At 44.3% G+C, this 15,982-nt stretch overlaps 1 protein-coding gene across 2 annotated transcripts in view; it reads right to left on the reverse strand.

Annotated features, from left to right (window-relative positions):
- B4GALT4 (beta-1,4-galactosyltransferase 4) overlaps positions 1-15,982 on the reverse strand; it is a 178,308-nt gene that overhangs the window by 47,847 nt on the left and 114,479 nt on the right. For both annotated transcript variants that reach the window (XM_089654744.1, XM_089654745.1), the window contains exon 4: positions 15,548-15,735. In XM_089654744.1, coding sequence (XP_089510870.1) covers positions 15,548-15,735 — 188 coding nt within the window. The remainder of the gene's footprint in view (positions 1-15,547; positions 15,736-15,982) is intronic.

Here is a 15,982-nt window from a genome sequence, read left to right on the forward strand (position 1 = left end):
TCCCTATGATGCCAATTACAGGCCTCTCTCATCTTTTTAAGTGGGAGAACTTGCACAATTGGTGGCTGACTAAATACTTTTTTGCCCCACTGTAGGTGATAGATGGGAATCGGAGACATTTTAAGCTTAGTAGATCTAGCTCTTCAGAAAATAAATGATTTGGAGGAGAGGAGGCTTGCATTAGAGAAGGGTTGGGTGGGCATTTGGGCTGGTGGGGGTACTTCACCATTCAGACCTCAGCCAAAGCAGGACCTGCAATCAATGATACATTTTGGACTTTGCAGAGCTAAGTGCTCCTTGTTTAAACCCAAGATCACAGCAACCGTCAGAGGGAAGTCTTCCAGCATCAAGTCTCTCTGCAGCTCTGAGATATCTTTTGACCAAATGCTGAGAGCCAATGAAGAATGACTTGACCAGGAATTCCACGATAAGCCATGATGGTTAGTACCATCCACTCTTCCCCATGACTAATCACTTTGCATGGTAAACTTTCTTTAAATCGGTGTTTGGCCCCCAGAGGTTAGCAGTCCTCCATTGGGTTGGGAAGGGTCACGTGAGAAAAGAAGCTTGGCCATCATTTGGAGACAATGTGGTCACCTGGTTGTTGGCAAAAGACTGCGGCCAGCTATACTATTGTAATCTTCCCCCCATACACACACACGACTGCTGTGCTACAAGGATGCACTTTTTAATGCCTGTTACTACCTACTGTCTTCAAATAAACTACACTGGTGTCGCCCTCCACCCTGTGCTCTCTCAGGGTAGCTTGCTCAGTCATAAGAAAAGCAAGGAACCTGCAATTACTGACCTATGCATTTAAAATGTTGGCCCTCTTGTTCCAAAACTTGATCAAGACCTGAGAACTTTCCGTTTCAATTGAGAAATTGATTTACGGATTTTTGAAGGAATAGGTCAATAAAGCTGTTCTTACAGAGTACAGCGGAGAAAAAGGTTTAATGGAACCTTCAATCATTCTCATTTAAACAGAGCAAAGTTTTGTTATTCCTTGGGTGAGCTGCCAGCAGAGACGTAAATTTAAAGCTGAACACAAATGAGTGCAGCTCTAATCATCAATACATACACTAGATTGCCAAACGTATTGGGACACCTGTATTTACATGTACATGAACTTTAATGGCATCCCAGTCTTAGCCCGTAGGGTTCAATATTGAGTTGGCCCCGCCCTTTGCAGCTATAATAGCTTCAACTCTTCTGAAAAGGCCGTCCACAAGGTTTAGGAGTGTGTCTATGGGAAGGTTGGACCATTCTTCCAGAAGCACATTTGTGAGGTCAGGCACTGATGTCGGGGGAGGAGGCCTGGCTCACAGTCTCCGCTCTAATTCATACCAAAGGTGTTTTATCGGTTTGAGGTCAGGACTCTGTGCAGGCCAGTCAAGTTCCTCCACCCCAAACTCGCTCATCCATGTCTTTATGAACCTTGCTTTGTGCACTGGTGGTCATGTTGGAACAAGTAGGGGCCTGTTGGAGATACAACAGCATGTACTATTTAGTATTGTGTGTTAATATCACTTGACCAGTAGATGGCACTGTACACTAAGGTTACCAGTTGTGCATATGTGTAAAACTTGTTGGTTCTCTCTCATCCTATTCCTCTCTTCAAAACCAAGATGTCTGTTGAAATGTGTTCTGTATGTTGGCAACTTAAGCCACAGAAGTAAAACAGAGTTCTGCCTCATCACAAGCTACCAGTGTCTTCTCTAACACATAACCAACAGGGCCCTCCCTAAACTGTTCCCACAAAGTTGGGAGCATGAAATTGTCTAAAATGTCTTTGTATGCTGACGCTTTAAGAGTCGCAACAACTTGAGGCTCCGGGTCCTCCCAGAGGCCACAGGCCCGGATCAACTGTGAGACACTATCACAGTGATCTTTCGCAAAATTCTGGATAATACCCCTCCGGCAGACCTAGAGATAGAAGAGTACACAGGACGCTGGGCCTGAAACCTTCTGACCTGAATCACCCGAGGGATGTAATCTGTCGACTCCACCACTACACCCAGAAGGAATCTATTCTCCATAAAGTCTGGCTGCAAGGTGACACGGACTTTCATGGGGTTTTCATCAAGATCTTGCCTGACATCTCCTGGGCTACTTTACAGAGACATGCTCTACTTCATCCGCTTCTGGATAAGATTCGCCATGCTGGCCTGACCTACCACTGGGGATCCCTGTTGACTGTCTCAATACGAAAGAGGCCTCACTACTTTACCTTGCGATCCACGGAAGACCTGCCAGCACTTTTCTCTTTCATGGAGGTAGATCTGATTGAGGTGCCCAACTGGCTGCTGCTCTTGCCCCGGCAATTGGGCAGGCCTTCACAACTGGGCTCTCTCTCCGACCTCCCGCCCCGACCGCCTAGAAGACGTCATAGACCCCGCTCACCATCCGTTGAAGGTCGACATGAGTCCTGAACTACCCATCTTTCATATATGCAAATGGAAAAACCTATGCGCTGCTATTTTCCTACTATAGTAATAATATCAGGGAAGAAGAATGCTGCACTCACTACTCTGGTGTACTCACACTCAAAATTAAATAAATAACAAAAATGTGGTGCGCTAATCATAAATGGAACCATAAGCTTTAGAAACACTAAGTGACAGTCCAAGAAATATTATTTTTTTAAATTAAATTTTTCTCCAATAATAAAAGTCCAATCCAGTATATGTTGTGCTTGACTTGTGGCCTCACTCCCTGCTCACCTTGACTATTGACCTATAGATCATAATAGGCCAAAAACACACTTTATAAGGAAAATGTGTCTACAAACGTCTGATCTGTGACGTGTTCCTTCCACGTATTAGGCTTCTTTAAACTCCAAACGTCCTACAGGATATAAAGACCCGTATATGGAATTCCTTTCCATTGGATGTAGTGGTAAACATTTCCAGTTTTTGATTGTTATTTTTTTTATTTTTGCAAGTATAGCACTTTATTGCATGGATAGAAGCTTTTCCCATCAAAGAGTGTCCATGTTTTCCCAATTTATTTATTTATTTTTTTATTTACATCTTTAACATATGTCCAGTCATAGACCAATATACGTTAAACCGTGGAACGCCACCTGCCGATGAAAATACTGTATGCTCCTTCGCTAACTTTTCATCATTTACAAGGGCTTTGTACCTTAATTTTTCTTTCTCCCTCTCTCCCATGGGGAGAGGATCCCTGCTTTTTCAAGACATATCAACGGGGATGCACTATAATGTCTAATCTGGGCTCATCTTCTGTATGTTTCTCCGTCACATCCAACATCGCTACCATCAAACCCGCCCTGTAGGCCAGAGTACTTGGTGTCATTCTGGACTCCAACCTATCCTTTCAACCCCAAGTCCAATCTTTAACAAACTCGTGCAGACTCCACCTCCGCAACATCACCAAAATCTGCACGTTCCTAACCACAGAAACCACTAAACAGCTCATCCACTCCCTCATCATATCACGACTCGACTACTGCAACTCCCTCCTCACTGGCCTGCCTCGCCGCTGGCTATTCCCGCTTCAGTCCATCCTGAATACGGCTGCCAGACTCATTCACCTTTCCAACCGCTCCATCTCCGCCACCCCCCTCTGCCAATCCCTCCACTGGCTTCCGATTGCACAACAGATCAAATTCAAAATCCTAACACTGACGTACAAAGCTGTCCACCATACTGCCCCGTACTACATCACTGACCTAATATCCAAGTACCACCCAGCACGCACACTCCGCTCCTCACAAGACCTCCTTCTCTCTAGTTCCCTGGTCTCCTCCTCCCATGCCCGCCTCCAGGACTTCTCCAGGGTGTCACCCATCCTCTGGAACTCCCTGCCCCAACCCATCAGATTATCACCTACTCTCCTCTCCTTTAGGCGCACCCTGAAAACCCATCTCTTCAGGGAAGCCTACCCCACCCCCTGCTAACTTGCCGACCTCCTCCACTCTTCCTACCACTCCATCCCCCACAGCCATCTCCTCCTGTGCCACTATCCCCTCCCTCCTAGATTGTAAGCTTGAAAGAGCAGGGCCCTCGATCCCCTCATGTTTTGCATTGTATTGGTATTGTTCTGTCACATGTTCTGTCCCCCTTTGTAATGTACAGCGCTGAGCGAACTATTGGCGCTTTATAAATACTGTATAATAATAATAATAATACGTTTGTAAGGACTGGGAGTCCTAATGTTTTTAATGCTGGTTGGTTGGGGAGGAGTTCTCCTGCCCAGACTGGAGTCTTGCGGTGGGGGTGGGGGGCCCACCCTATCTGCCTCATGTTGATCTTGGGCTGCCCCTCGGGACATGATTGTTAGCTCTTCATTGTGTATGTGTCCTGGTTAAGGAGTTCCGCATCTGTATGGCTGGGGAAACTTGGGAGGCGGAGGTTGGACTACCCCGGGTGCTCTGTCTATATACCCCTGGGGCCCAGGCCATGCGACTTCATTGACTTCATTTGGGCAAAGAAAAAAAACGCGGACCCAACGTAAGCTCTTATCGCTACCTAAATGGTATGGAGGACTGGCAGTCCCAGACTTATGCAAATATTACCAAGCGGCACACCTGAGTAGACTGATAGACTGGTGCCACCATGGTGACATTAAATTATGGACAAACATCGAGCAGGCTCAAACTTGGGTTTCTCTCAGTAAGGCTCCATGGTGCAGTGGCACTTCTTCCCTCAAGATGCATCCATTGATAGGTATGACGTCTCGTATATGCTATTCTCTTTTCGCTTCAACCTCCCTATCACATGGAAACACAATTATTTTAGTAAATATAAACTGCTAAATACCTTTTCTCATCAGCAGTATATAGCAGTCTTCTGACTTCTATCAGTGTCCAGCAAAGCACTGATTAATCTTGTAGGAGGAGTTTTCATTCTCCTCTGACTGTCCTATCAGGCTGCATGACCCCTGACCCTCTGGACAGCGCTGATTGGCCCTGTGCTGATCACATTCCCCCCCAAAAAAAAACAAAACAGAAAACAAAAAAAAACAAGAAAAAAAAACACACCAAATGTGCAGCTTGCCCCTAAGGCTCTGTTCTATCAGATGAGTTGGGGACACTAGAAGAAGGGGGAGATCAGAGAAGACAGGATTAAACATCCTTTTTACACAATGCAGAGGATTAACCCCTTAGGTTCCACAGTGTGCATAACAAGCACAGGGGCGGACTGACCCTCTGGTCAGCACTGATTGGCCCTGTGCTAATCACATGCACCCTCCTCTAAAAAGCAAAACAAAGCAAACTGTGCATGTGCAAAGTGACTCCTAGGTCTCTGTTCTATCAGCAGATGAATTGGGGACAGTAGAAGAAAGGGAGGATCAGAGAACACGGGATTAAAAAGCGCTTTTTACACAATGCAGAAGATTAACCCCGTAGATTCCACAGTGAGTATAACAAGCATGCTTTATTGCATATACAGACTGATTGTACTGTAGGGGGTTTGGTAACACTTTAAAATTGTTCTCCCGTGGGCTGGAAATTCTCTGTGTAGGTGTATGGGGAGACTGGATGTGTAACCATCACATTCTATTAGGATCTGACAGTGAAACGTTCACAACCACCATTAGTGCCTGGTTTAGGTAACAGTAGAGTGCAGAGACCAACACTGTAATTAGCGGTAATCACAACCTGCTAAAAAAAGTAACACCTTAACCACTTGCAATTTTGAAATTTTCCACACGCATGCTATAATCAACATTTTTTGGTTGAAAATTACTTAAAGCCCCCAAATATAATATATTTTCTGAAATCAGAGGCCCTGGAGGAGAAAATGGTGTTTGCTGAAAACTGTATGATATTTGCGCAGCGGTTTATGGCATCCAAAATTTCTGGAAAAAAAAATAGACTAAAATGAATTGTAGGACACACAAACACAATATAATACCCGATTTTTGGTAAAATATAAAAAGATGATGTTGCATCGAGTAAATAGATACCAAACATGTCACGCTTTAGGCTTTATACACATTTGTCGTTTTTGACGCTACTGAGAGGGGCGGCAGGCTTTTTATTTTTTCTTTACTGCCTCTAAACTCTGCATTATGTTATCCTGGTGTCCATGCACACATAGGCTTTTTGCAGCATTTTGTGGTAGGAGCGTTTAGTGACAGAAGGAAAAAACCCACTGCCAGGGGCACCCTAGAGCACTAACGTTCTGGATGTAAAAAATGCTGACGCGCTTAAACACATGTAAACGCTCCTAAAAGTTACATAGCCAGGCTGAAAAAAGACAAAAGTCCATCCAGTTCAACCATTAAAAAAAAAAAAGTTATAATCTTACACCCACAGTTGATCCAGAGGAAGGCAAAAAACCCAGCAAAGCATGATCCAATTTGCTCCTACAGGGGAAAAAATTCCTTCCTGACCCCCCGAGAGGCAATCGGATATTCCCTGGATCAACTTTACCTATAAATGTTAGTTAAAAAAGTAAAAAGTAGGCGTGTTTATCGCTTAATGGTTAACCACTTGACCTCCAGAGGATTTACCCCCCTTAATGACCAGGCCTCTTTTTGCTACTCGGCGCTGCACTAATTCAACTGATAATTGCGCGGTCATGCAACGCTGCACCCAAACGAAATTTACGTCCTTTTTTTCACACAAATAGAGCTTTCTTTCGGTGGTATTTGATCACCTGTGCGCTTTTTATTTTTCACGCTATAAACCTCCCTATCACCAGAATGTTCCCCCCTCTACCCCATACTGGGCAATCCCAAATTTGAACCGGGCCTCCATCATGGTCCATTTATGTCCCTATACCGCTTGGGGCAGATTCAGGCCTGTCACTTCCTAGTAAACAGAACATGGCCCTCTCTACTACTTCTCTGTGATCCAATGGGCTCCTACAACCTGACTTTCTGGATAGCTTTCAAACTGCGACATTTCTTGAGCTCGCTTCCCTCTCCTGTTGGCTTCCGGCATCCGCTCACTGAGCTAGAGGAATACTGCTCTGCCGGGGGCGCTACGCCCCATGCCTTGTTTATAATCTACTTCTTGAGATGTCTGCAGACTTTACCCCCTCTTACCTTCTGAAGTGGGAACTGGATCTCGGAGGACCCTTCTCGGAGACCCAAAAATCGAATATTCTTTTATTCTCGCTGAAATCGTCTTTGTGCACGACAGTACAAGAGAACAACTTTAAGATATTGTCTCGATGGTACAGAACTCCTGTGGTGTTACAGATGCTCTCTCCCTCCAACTCTAATCTCTGCTGGAGATGTCAGCAGGCAGAGGGGACACTTCTCCATATATTCTGGTTGTGCCCTTGGCTAGCAAACTACTGGGCAGGGTTCATCGTATCATCCAAAAATTCACGGACTACTCCGTGCCTATCGATCTGGCATTTTTTCTGTTACATGTCACCAATGTACCACCCAGAATTTACAAGCGGTCAATTGTACATCACCTATTGAATGTAGCCAAATCTTGTATCTCATTATGTTGGCGAAAGATGCAACCTCCATCGCTTGGGCTTTGTCTACATAAAGTGGAGGAAACGAACCATATGAAAGACCTGATACTTACGCATCAACATAAACGTGATGTTTATTCTAAAACCTGGACCCTTTGGAACCTGTTTGCCTACTCGGAGGAGGGGAGGTCTCTCCTGGAAAGGGGGGAGAGGAGTAACCGGCTTCTACCTAGCATTAAAATAGTGTACATGTGTCGTTCCTGCCCCCCCCTCCCCCCCATACTGGCCCTTTGCTGATCACATGCATCCTCCCAAAGGAAAAACAAAACTCTCTAGCAATACACACTAACCTGAGCATGCGCAGGGTGACTCCAAAGACTCTTATCAGGAGATGAGTCGGGGGCAATAGAAGAAGGGGAGGATCAAAGAAGACAGGATTAAAAAACGCTTTTACACAATGCAGAGGATTAACCCCTTAGGTTCCACAGTGAGTATAACAAGCATGCTTTACTGCATATACAGACTGATTTTACTGTAGGGGTACGGTATTATTCAATTGTGCGATTGCCTAAAGTGTTATTAACACTGTGAGGACCCTGCATTCACTATATCTAATCTCCCCGGACCCTGCATTCACTACATGTGGTCTCCCCGGACCCTGCATTCACTATATGTGGTCTCCCCGGACCCTGCATTCACTATATCTGGTCTCCCTGGACCCTGCATTCACTATATCTGATCTCCCTGGACCCTGCATTCACTATATCTGGTCTCTCCGGACCCTGCATTCACTATATCCGGTCTCCCTGGACCCTGCATTCACTATATCCGGTCTCCCTGGACCCTGCATTCACTATATCTGGTCTCCCTGGACCCTGCATTCACTATATCCGGTCTCCCTGGACCCTGCATTCACTATATCTGGTCTCTCCGGACCCTGTATTCACTATATCTGGTCTCCCTGGACCCTGCATTCACTATACCTGGTCACCCAGGATCCTGCATTCACTATACCTGGTCTCCCAGGATCCTGCATTCACTATATCTGCTCTCCCCGGACCCTGCATTCACTATATCTGGTCCCCCGCAGTACACAGAATATGGAAACGCAATTATTTTAGTATATATAAACTTCTAAATACCTTTTCTCATCAGCAGTATATAGCAGTCTTCTGACTTCTATCAGTGTCCAGCAAAGCACTGGTTAATCTTGTAGGAGGAGTTTTCATTCTCCTCTGACTGTCCTATGAGGCTGCATGACCCCTGACCCTCTGGACAGCACTGATTGGCCCTGTGCTGATCACATTCCCCCCCCCCAAAAAAAACAAAACAGAAAACAAAAAAAAAACCTCTCTAGCAATACACACCAAATGTGCAGCTTGCCCCTAAGGTTCTGTTCTATCAGGAGATGAGTTGGGGACACTAGAAGAAGGGGAGGGTCAGAGAAGACAGGATTAAACATCCTTTTTACACAATGCAGAGGATTAACCCCTTAGCTTCCACAGTGTGCATAACAAGCACAGGAGCGGACTGACCCTCTGGTCAGCACTGATTGGCCCTGTGCTGATCACATGCACCCTCCCCCAAAAAGCAAAACAAAACAAACTGTGCATTTCACTGTTCTATCAGCAGATGAATTGGGGACAGTAGAAGAAAGGGAGGATCAGAGAACACGGGATTAAAAAGCGCTTTTTACACAATGCAGAGGATTAACCCCTTAGGTTCCACAGTGAGTATAACAAGCATGCTTTACTGCATCTACAGACTGATTGTACTGTAGGGGGTTTGGTAACACTTTAAAATTGTTCTCCCGTGGGCTGGAAATTCTCTGTGTAGGTGTATGGGGAGACTGGATGTGTAACCATCACATTCTGGTAGGATCTGACAGTGAAACGTTCACAACCACCATTAGTGCCTGGTTTAGGTAACAGTAGAGTGCAGAGACCAACACTGTAATTAGCGGTAATCACAACCTGCTAAAAAAAGTAACACCTTAACCACTTGCAATTTTGAAATTTTCCACACGCATGCTATAATCAACATTTTTTGGTTGAAAATTACTTAAAGCCCCCAAATATAATATATTTTCTGAAATCAGAGGCCCTGGAGGAGAAAATGGTGTTTGCTGAAAATTTTATGATATTTGCGCAGCCGTTTATGGAATCCAAAATTTCTGGAAAAAAAAAAATAGACTAAAATGAATTGTAGGACACACAAACACAATAGAATACCCGATTTTTGGTAAAATATAAAAAGATGATGTTGCATCGAGTAAATAGATACCAAACATGTCACGCTTTAGGCTTTATACACATTCGTCATTTTTGACGCTACTGAGAGGGGCGGCAGGCTTTTTTTTTTCTTTACTGCCTCTAAACTCCGCATTATGTTATCCTGGTGTCCATGCACACATAGGCTTTTTGCAGCATTTTGTGGTAGGAGCATTTAGTGGCAGAAGAAAAAAACCCACTGCCAGGGGGACCCTAGAGCACTAGCGTTCTGGATACAAAAAATGCTGACGCGCTTAAACACATGTAAACGCTCCTAAAAGTTACAGAGCCAGGCTGAAAAAAGACAAAAGTCCATCCAGTTCAACCATTTAAAAAAAAAAAAGTTCTAGTCCTACACCCACAGTTGATGCAGAGGAAGGCAAAAAACCCAGCAAAGCATGATCCAATTTGCTCCTGCTGGGAAAAAAATCCCTTCCTGATCCCCCGAGAGGCAATCTGATATTCCCTGGATCACCTTTACCTATAAATGTTAGTTAAAAAAGTAAAAAGTAGGCGTGTTTATCGCTTAATGGTTAACCACTTGACCTCCAGAGGATTTACCCCCCTTAATGACTGGGCCTCTTTTTGCTACTCGGCGCTGCACTAATTCAACTGATAATTGCGCGGTCATGCAATGCTGCACCCAAACGAAATTTACGTCCTTTTTTTCACACAAATAGAGCTTTCTTTCGGTGGTATTTGATCACCTGTGCGCTTTTTATTTTTCACGCTATAAACAAAAAAAGGCCAAACATTTTGAAGAAAAACAATATTTTTTACTTTCAGCTATAAAAAATATATAGTAAACTCAAAGTTAGTTATAAATTTAGGCCAAAATGTATTCTGCTCCATGTTTTTGTTAAAAAAAAATCCCAATAAGTGTATATTGATTGCTTTGTGTGGAAGTTATAGCGTCTATAAACTATGGTATAAATACTGCAATTTACGCCATTTTTTTACTATACAGCGCTGCGCTAGTTTAACGGACAATTGCGCGATCATGCAATATGGTACATAAATTAAATTTACATGCTTTTTTTCCCCACAAATTGAGCTTTCTTTCGGTGGTATTTGATCGCCTGTGCGGTTTTTATTTTCTGCGCTATAAGAAAAAAGGCTGACAATTTTGAGGAAAAAAAAACAATATTTTGGGCCTTTTTGCTATAAAACATGTTCAGTAAAAAAAAATGTAAAAATCAAATTTAGTCATAAATTTCTGTCAAAATGCATTCTGCGACATGTCTTTGCTAAAAAAAAAAACCCAATACATGTAAATTAATTGGTTTACGTGAAAGTTATAGCGTTTACAAATGGTGGGAAAGATACTGGGATTTTTAGGTTTTTTTTATACTAATAATGGCGGCGATTAGCGACTTATGGCGGCGATCAATGACTTATGGCGGCGATCAGCGACTTATGGCGGGACTACGGCGGACGTTCTGACATTGGGGGGTACTGACTTGGGGTCACTGACATCCCCAGTGACATCAATACAGTGATCAGTGCAAAAAAAAAACACTGACACTGTACTAATGGCACTGGGGAGGAAGGTGTTAAGTTTATTTTTCAGGGAAAGGGTTAACTGTGTGAGGGGAGTGTTTTACTAGGGGGTGTGTACTACAGGGAACACCGCTGATTGGGAGAGATAAACTCTTCTGTCCCGATCAGCGTGTCCTGGAGCTGTCAGGGAACTGACAGAAAGCACAGCTACTGCAGCTGTGCTCTCTGTCAGGGATTGCCGCCGATCACCGGGACATAGACTGTAACGACCGGCTGTGACCCGGCGACTGATATCCGCGGCTGTGATCGGCGTGACAGGTAGGGCGGCGGCGCGCCTCGCGCGCGCCCCCAACCTGTTTACAAAACACATGTTTTTAAAACATGCTTTTGCCCAGCCGTGCCACCCTGCCGCCGTATTTATACAGTGGCTGGGCGGCATGTGGTTAATTTGGTTCAATGGCCAGAATAAATTATTTATTCTGGCCAATGAAATGAATTAACATCCAACGTTTGATGCATGTAAACGTGTTTAAACACTTGTAAAAGCATTAAACAGCATTTTTCTGCAAAAACACTGATGGCTTCCAGCAGAGTTAAAAAAAAAAGTCCTGTGTTCATGAGGCCTTAAAATTGTGCACGTTTGTGACATGGCAACAAACTATTGTACCTAAATTCATCCATAGGTGGCGCTTTAAAAGCCTTTACAGATTATCAGTTTAGAGTTCATCGTGAATTAGGACCCTAGGATTTTTGCTCTCATGCTTGGACGTGGCGGCTTTTACATATTTTTCATTTATTGTATTTACATTATATTTAAATTTTTTTCATTTAACTTTATTGCTATCACAAGAACGTGAACCAGCAGGTTTGTGATAGCTTAGGGCAGTAACATATACTCTTTATGGAGAGATCAGGGGTTTATTAGATCCCTGATGTGTCTCCTGTCCTGGTTCTGTACCAGAATAGTGTCTGGTTACAGCAGAAAGTGTCATCAGGTGCTAGGACCCTTTTAGTTAGAGTCCTCCTGCAGTGGTGTCATGGGTGAGGCAGCTCCCACATATAAGCCAGGTTGGGAGGAACTCTTACTTTCTTGGAGCATGGGAGCCAAACACCCCACAGCAGCACAGATCTAACCAGAGCATGCAGGTCTGGGACAGGGCAGGAGGCCAGGGAGTAGACCTGCACCCAAGAGAGTTGACTGTAGACTTTCTGTCTCTTAGGCCCCTTTCACATGAGCGGACCGATGTCCGTTTTTCAGGCAGACCCGATCGGTCCATCCATAGACTTCTATGGACCGGCAGGTGTCAGTGGACTATTGCAGGCATCCGATCCGATCCTGTACGCCAAAAAGAAAAAACAGATAGGGTTCCATTCCCCATCCATCCTGCAGACTGGATGACAATCAGATGGAAACAGACTGGCGGTCCGTTTCCATCCGACCATTCCATTGAAATCAGCGGGCAGCATCTGTGTCTGCTCTGCAGCAGCAGAGCGGACAGAGACCTGCCAACCGTCTGCTCAGCAGGGATCAGCGGAGAGATCCCCCACTGAGCAGGCGGATTTGCGCCATCTGAAAGGGGCCTTATGGAGGTGGGGGCTAGGGTAGATTGCAAAAGGCCTTTTAGGCCAAGCCATGAGTTGTGAGGCTATTCCCCTGGAGGGTCCCGGCCAGGGGCGGACTGACAACTCATGGGGCCCCCGGGCAATAGGGGATCATGGGGCCCCTGTGTCCTTGCCCAAACTCAAAAAAGCCTATGAAAAAGGTACCAGGGGCATCTCATGGGGCCCCCTACTGACCCCGGGCGCTCGGGCAGTGCCCGAGTTTCCAAATGGTCAGTCCACCCCTGGTCCCGGCAGATTGGATGACAATCAGGTGGAAACAGACAGACAGTCCATTTCCATCCTACCATCCCATTGAAATCAGCGGGCAGCGTCTGTGTCTGCTCTGCAGCGGCAGAGCACATAGAGACCTGTCGACAATCTGCTCAGCAGGGATCAGCGGAGAGATCCCCCGCTGAGCAGGCGGATCACGCTGACGGATCTGCCCCATCTAAAAGGGGCCTTATGAAGGTGGGGGGCTAGGGCAGATTGCAAAAGGCCTTTTAGGCCAAGCCATGAGTTGTGAGGCTATTCCCCTGGAGGGTCCCAGAAGAGGTGTACCTAAAGAGAAGGTGACTAAAGACAGCACAGTCCTGTAAGTACTAATGACCTTGGGTGGAAGGAGAGACTGTCAGACGGAGATGACTGTTTAAAGTGAGGTATATGCATTTACATGTGACTGCTGCGAACTGTCCACTAAATGTGATTGACTGTGTATTGTCAAGTGACTCAGGATTGTATAGTGATGTGACTGGTATGCCATTCTTTGAATTCCTCCAGTAAAGTGCAGCAATTCTACTTACATATGTGGACATTCTTTCTTTGGGGATATAAAGGTCACTGTCCAGGAATGTCATGTGAAGGCCTCTGGCATGGAGTGGGGAACAATATGGTGGAGGGATTGGCGTCAGCAGGAGGGACAGTGTACTAGCAGGACAGGAGAGGAGGTAGGGATAGGTCTTGCCGCCAATTCCAGCCAACCTCAAAGACGCTCTTACAATCGATATCAGTTTTCCCAACTTCTGTGAATTACACAACCCCTATTCCCTTTGTTATGAAGATAAGGAAGTGTTTGCAGCCCAATAATCCTGTAGGTAAGCTGCAATATATCACCTAATGCTCTTAGGTTTAGATACACTTCAACTCACACATGCTGTGGCTGTGCATCCATACCCAAAACTTTGGAGAAGGTTAGAGTCAGGTTTCTCCTCACATAGACAATTAAAAAGAAAAAAACACTGACACTTCTAGCATTCCCACACTTAAGTTAAAAAAATGCATTTTTAATGAGGTCTTTGCTGCCCTTAGAGATTTACTTCCTGGGCAACCTTTTTCGCCAGATGGGAAGTGAAGGAATCTCTCCAATGGAGCCTCCAACTGCAGTAAGACCTAAGAGGAGATCTCATCCTCCTCCACTTTATACCCAAAACATTGTTTTTTAACATTTTGGATAGATACGTTTTAACCACTTCCTGTCCGGACACTTTCACCCCCTTCCTGTCCAGGGCAATTTTCAGCTTTCAGCGCTATCACACTTTGAATGACAATTGTGCGGTCATGCAACACTGTACCCAAATGAATTTTTTACCATTTTTTGAGACAGACAAAGCTTTATTTTGGTGGTATTTATTCACCGCTGGGATTTTCATTTTTTTTACTATGTAAATGAAAAAGTCCCAAAATTTTGAAAAAAAGTGTTTTTTTTAATAAAATTTAGCAAATAAATAATATTTCATCATAAATCTTGGCCAAAATTTATTCCGTTATTTTTTTAGTAAAAAAAAAAATCCAAATTAGTTTATAACCAAAAATTATAATTTTTACATTTTTATTTTATTTTTTTTATATTATTTTTTATTTTTATTTTATTTTTTACATACTGTCACCCTAGCAGTACAGTGTCACCATGGTGACACTGTACTACTTGTGGGGGGTGATGAAGATTTTTTTTTTTTTTACACTGATTGCTTTTACACCCATATAGGATGTAAAAGCAATCATTTCTCTTTCTCTCTGTCTGCATTCTTGCAGTCATTGAGAAGTACTGAGTGAGCTGCGATTGGTCACAGCTTGCCACATGGTAAAAGGCTGTTGTGAATAGCCCTGTACCATGTGACCTCTGTGATCCTTCACAGATTTCACACGTAGTAAGCAATGATGTCACAAGTGACATCTTGCTTACTACTTTGCATGTGATCACTGATTCGCCAATCAGTGATCACATGATCGGGACCTCGTACAGAGGTCCCGTCCGACGATCAGTGTTTCACTGTGTCCGGAGGACACAGCGGGCACCGGATCGCGGTGTTGCACGCTCCCAGGGAGCGCGCACAGCTAGAAAAGGCGGGTGCCGTTTATGAACGGCAACCCGCCCCTGGACTGCCACCGTCCTGCCCTTTATAAACAGCAGGCGGACGGTAAGAGGTTAAGTTAGGCCTTGGCATCTAGGCATCAATCTGGGCATGAAGGGTTAACTAAAAAAAACACAAACAAAAAAAACAAAGAGAAAACAAAAAACCCAACATGTATTAAAAAAGAAAAAAAAAAAGGCAACAGACTTGATGGACCACTTGGCCTAGCTTATTTATAATAAATGACTAATATTTCAAATTATAAAATGGTCGAATAGCCCTCATGCAGCTGAGGTGAGGAGCACCCACTGACCTAAAATTGTACAAATGCTCTCTTCTCTCTTCTTATAAACAAATATATCAGACAGGCTAAACCATCGACCAAACAAAATGATGGCTTGAGTATTTGCTTTCTTACTTGTATCCGGTGACGTTGCGGCCAACCACCAGGTGTTTGGGCTCAGTGTCGCACAGGTAGGTGTTGAAATCATTCTCAGGTACCAGGTCCACATCATGAAAGATGAAACAGTCCCATTTCTCCTCTTTCAGTGCTTCTAAGTAACCCACGTTGAGTAACTTGGCTCTGTTGAATTTCCCATCACCAACCTGCAGGGAAAATAAAACAGGACATTTTTTCTCAGTTACTAAGACAAGCATTTAAAGGGATACTTTAAAACAATAATTCTCAACCTGGGTGCCATAGAGCGTTAGGGTTTCTCCAGAGGTTGCTAGGGGTTCCTTAATAAGATTGACCTCCCATTTGATACTTCGATAGATCTAGGGCCAACAACACTTAGCAGAGCAGACACCAATGATCTTTTTAAGCTGTCTGTAAGGGTGCTATTTTGACTAC

The sequence above is a fragment of the Staurois parvus genome, unplaced genomic scaffold, assembly GCF_062004578.1.
Source record: "Staurois parvus isolate SC_StPar_1 unplaced genomic scaffold, SC_StPar_1.0 ptg000795l, whole genome shotgun sequence".
NCBI classification, from domain to species: Eukaryota; Metazoa; Chordata; class Amphibia; order Anura; family Ranidae; genus Staurois; species Staurois parvus.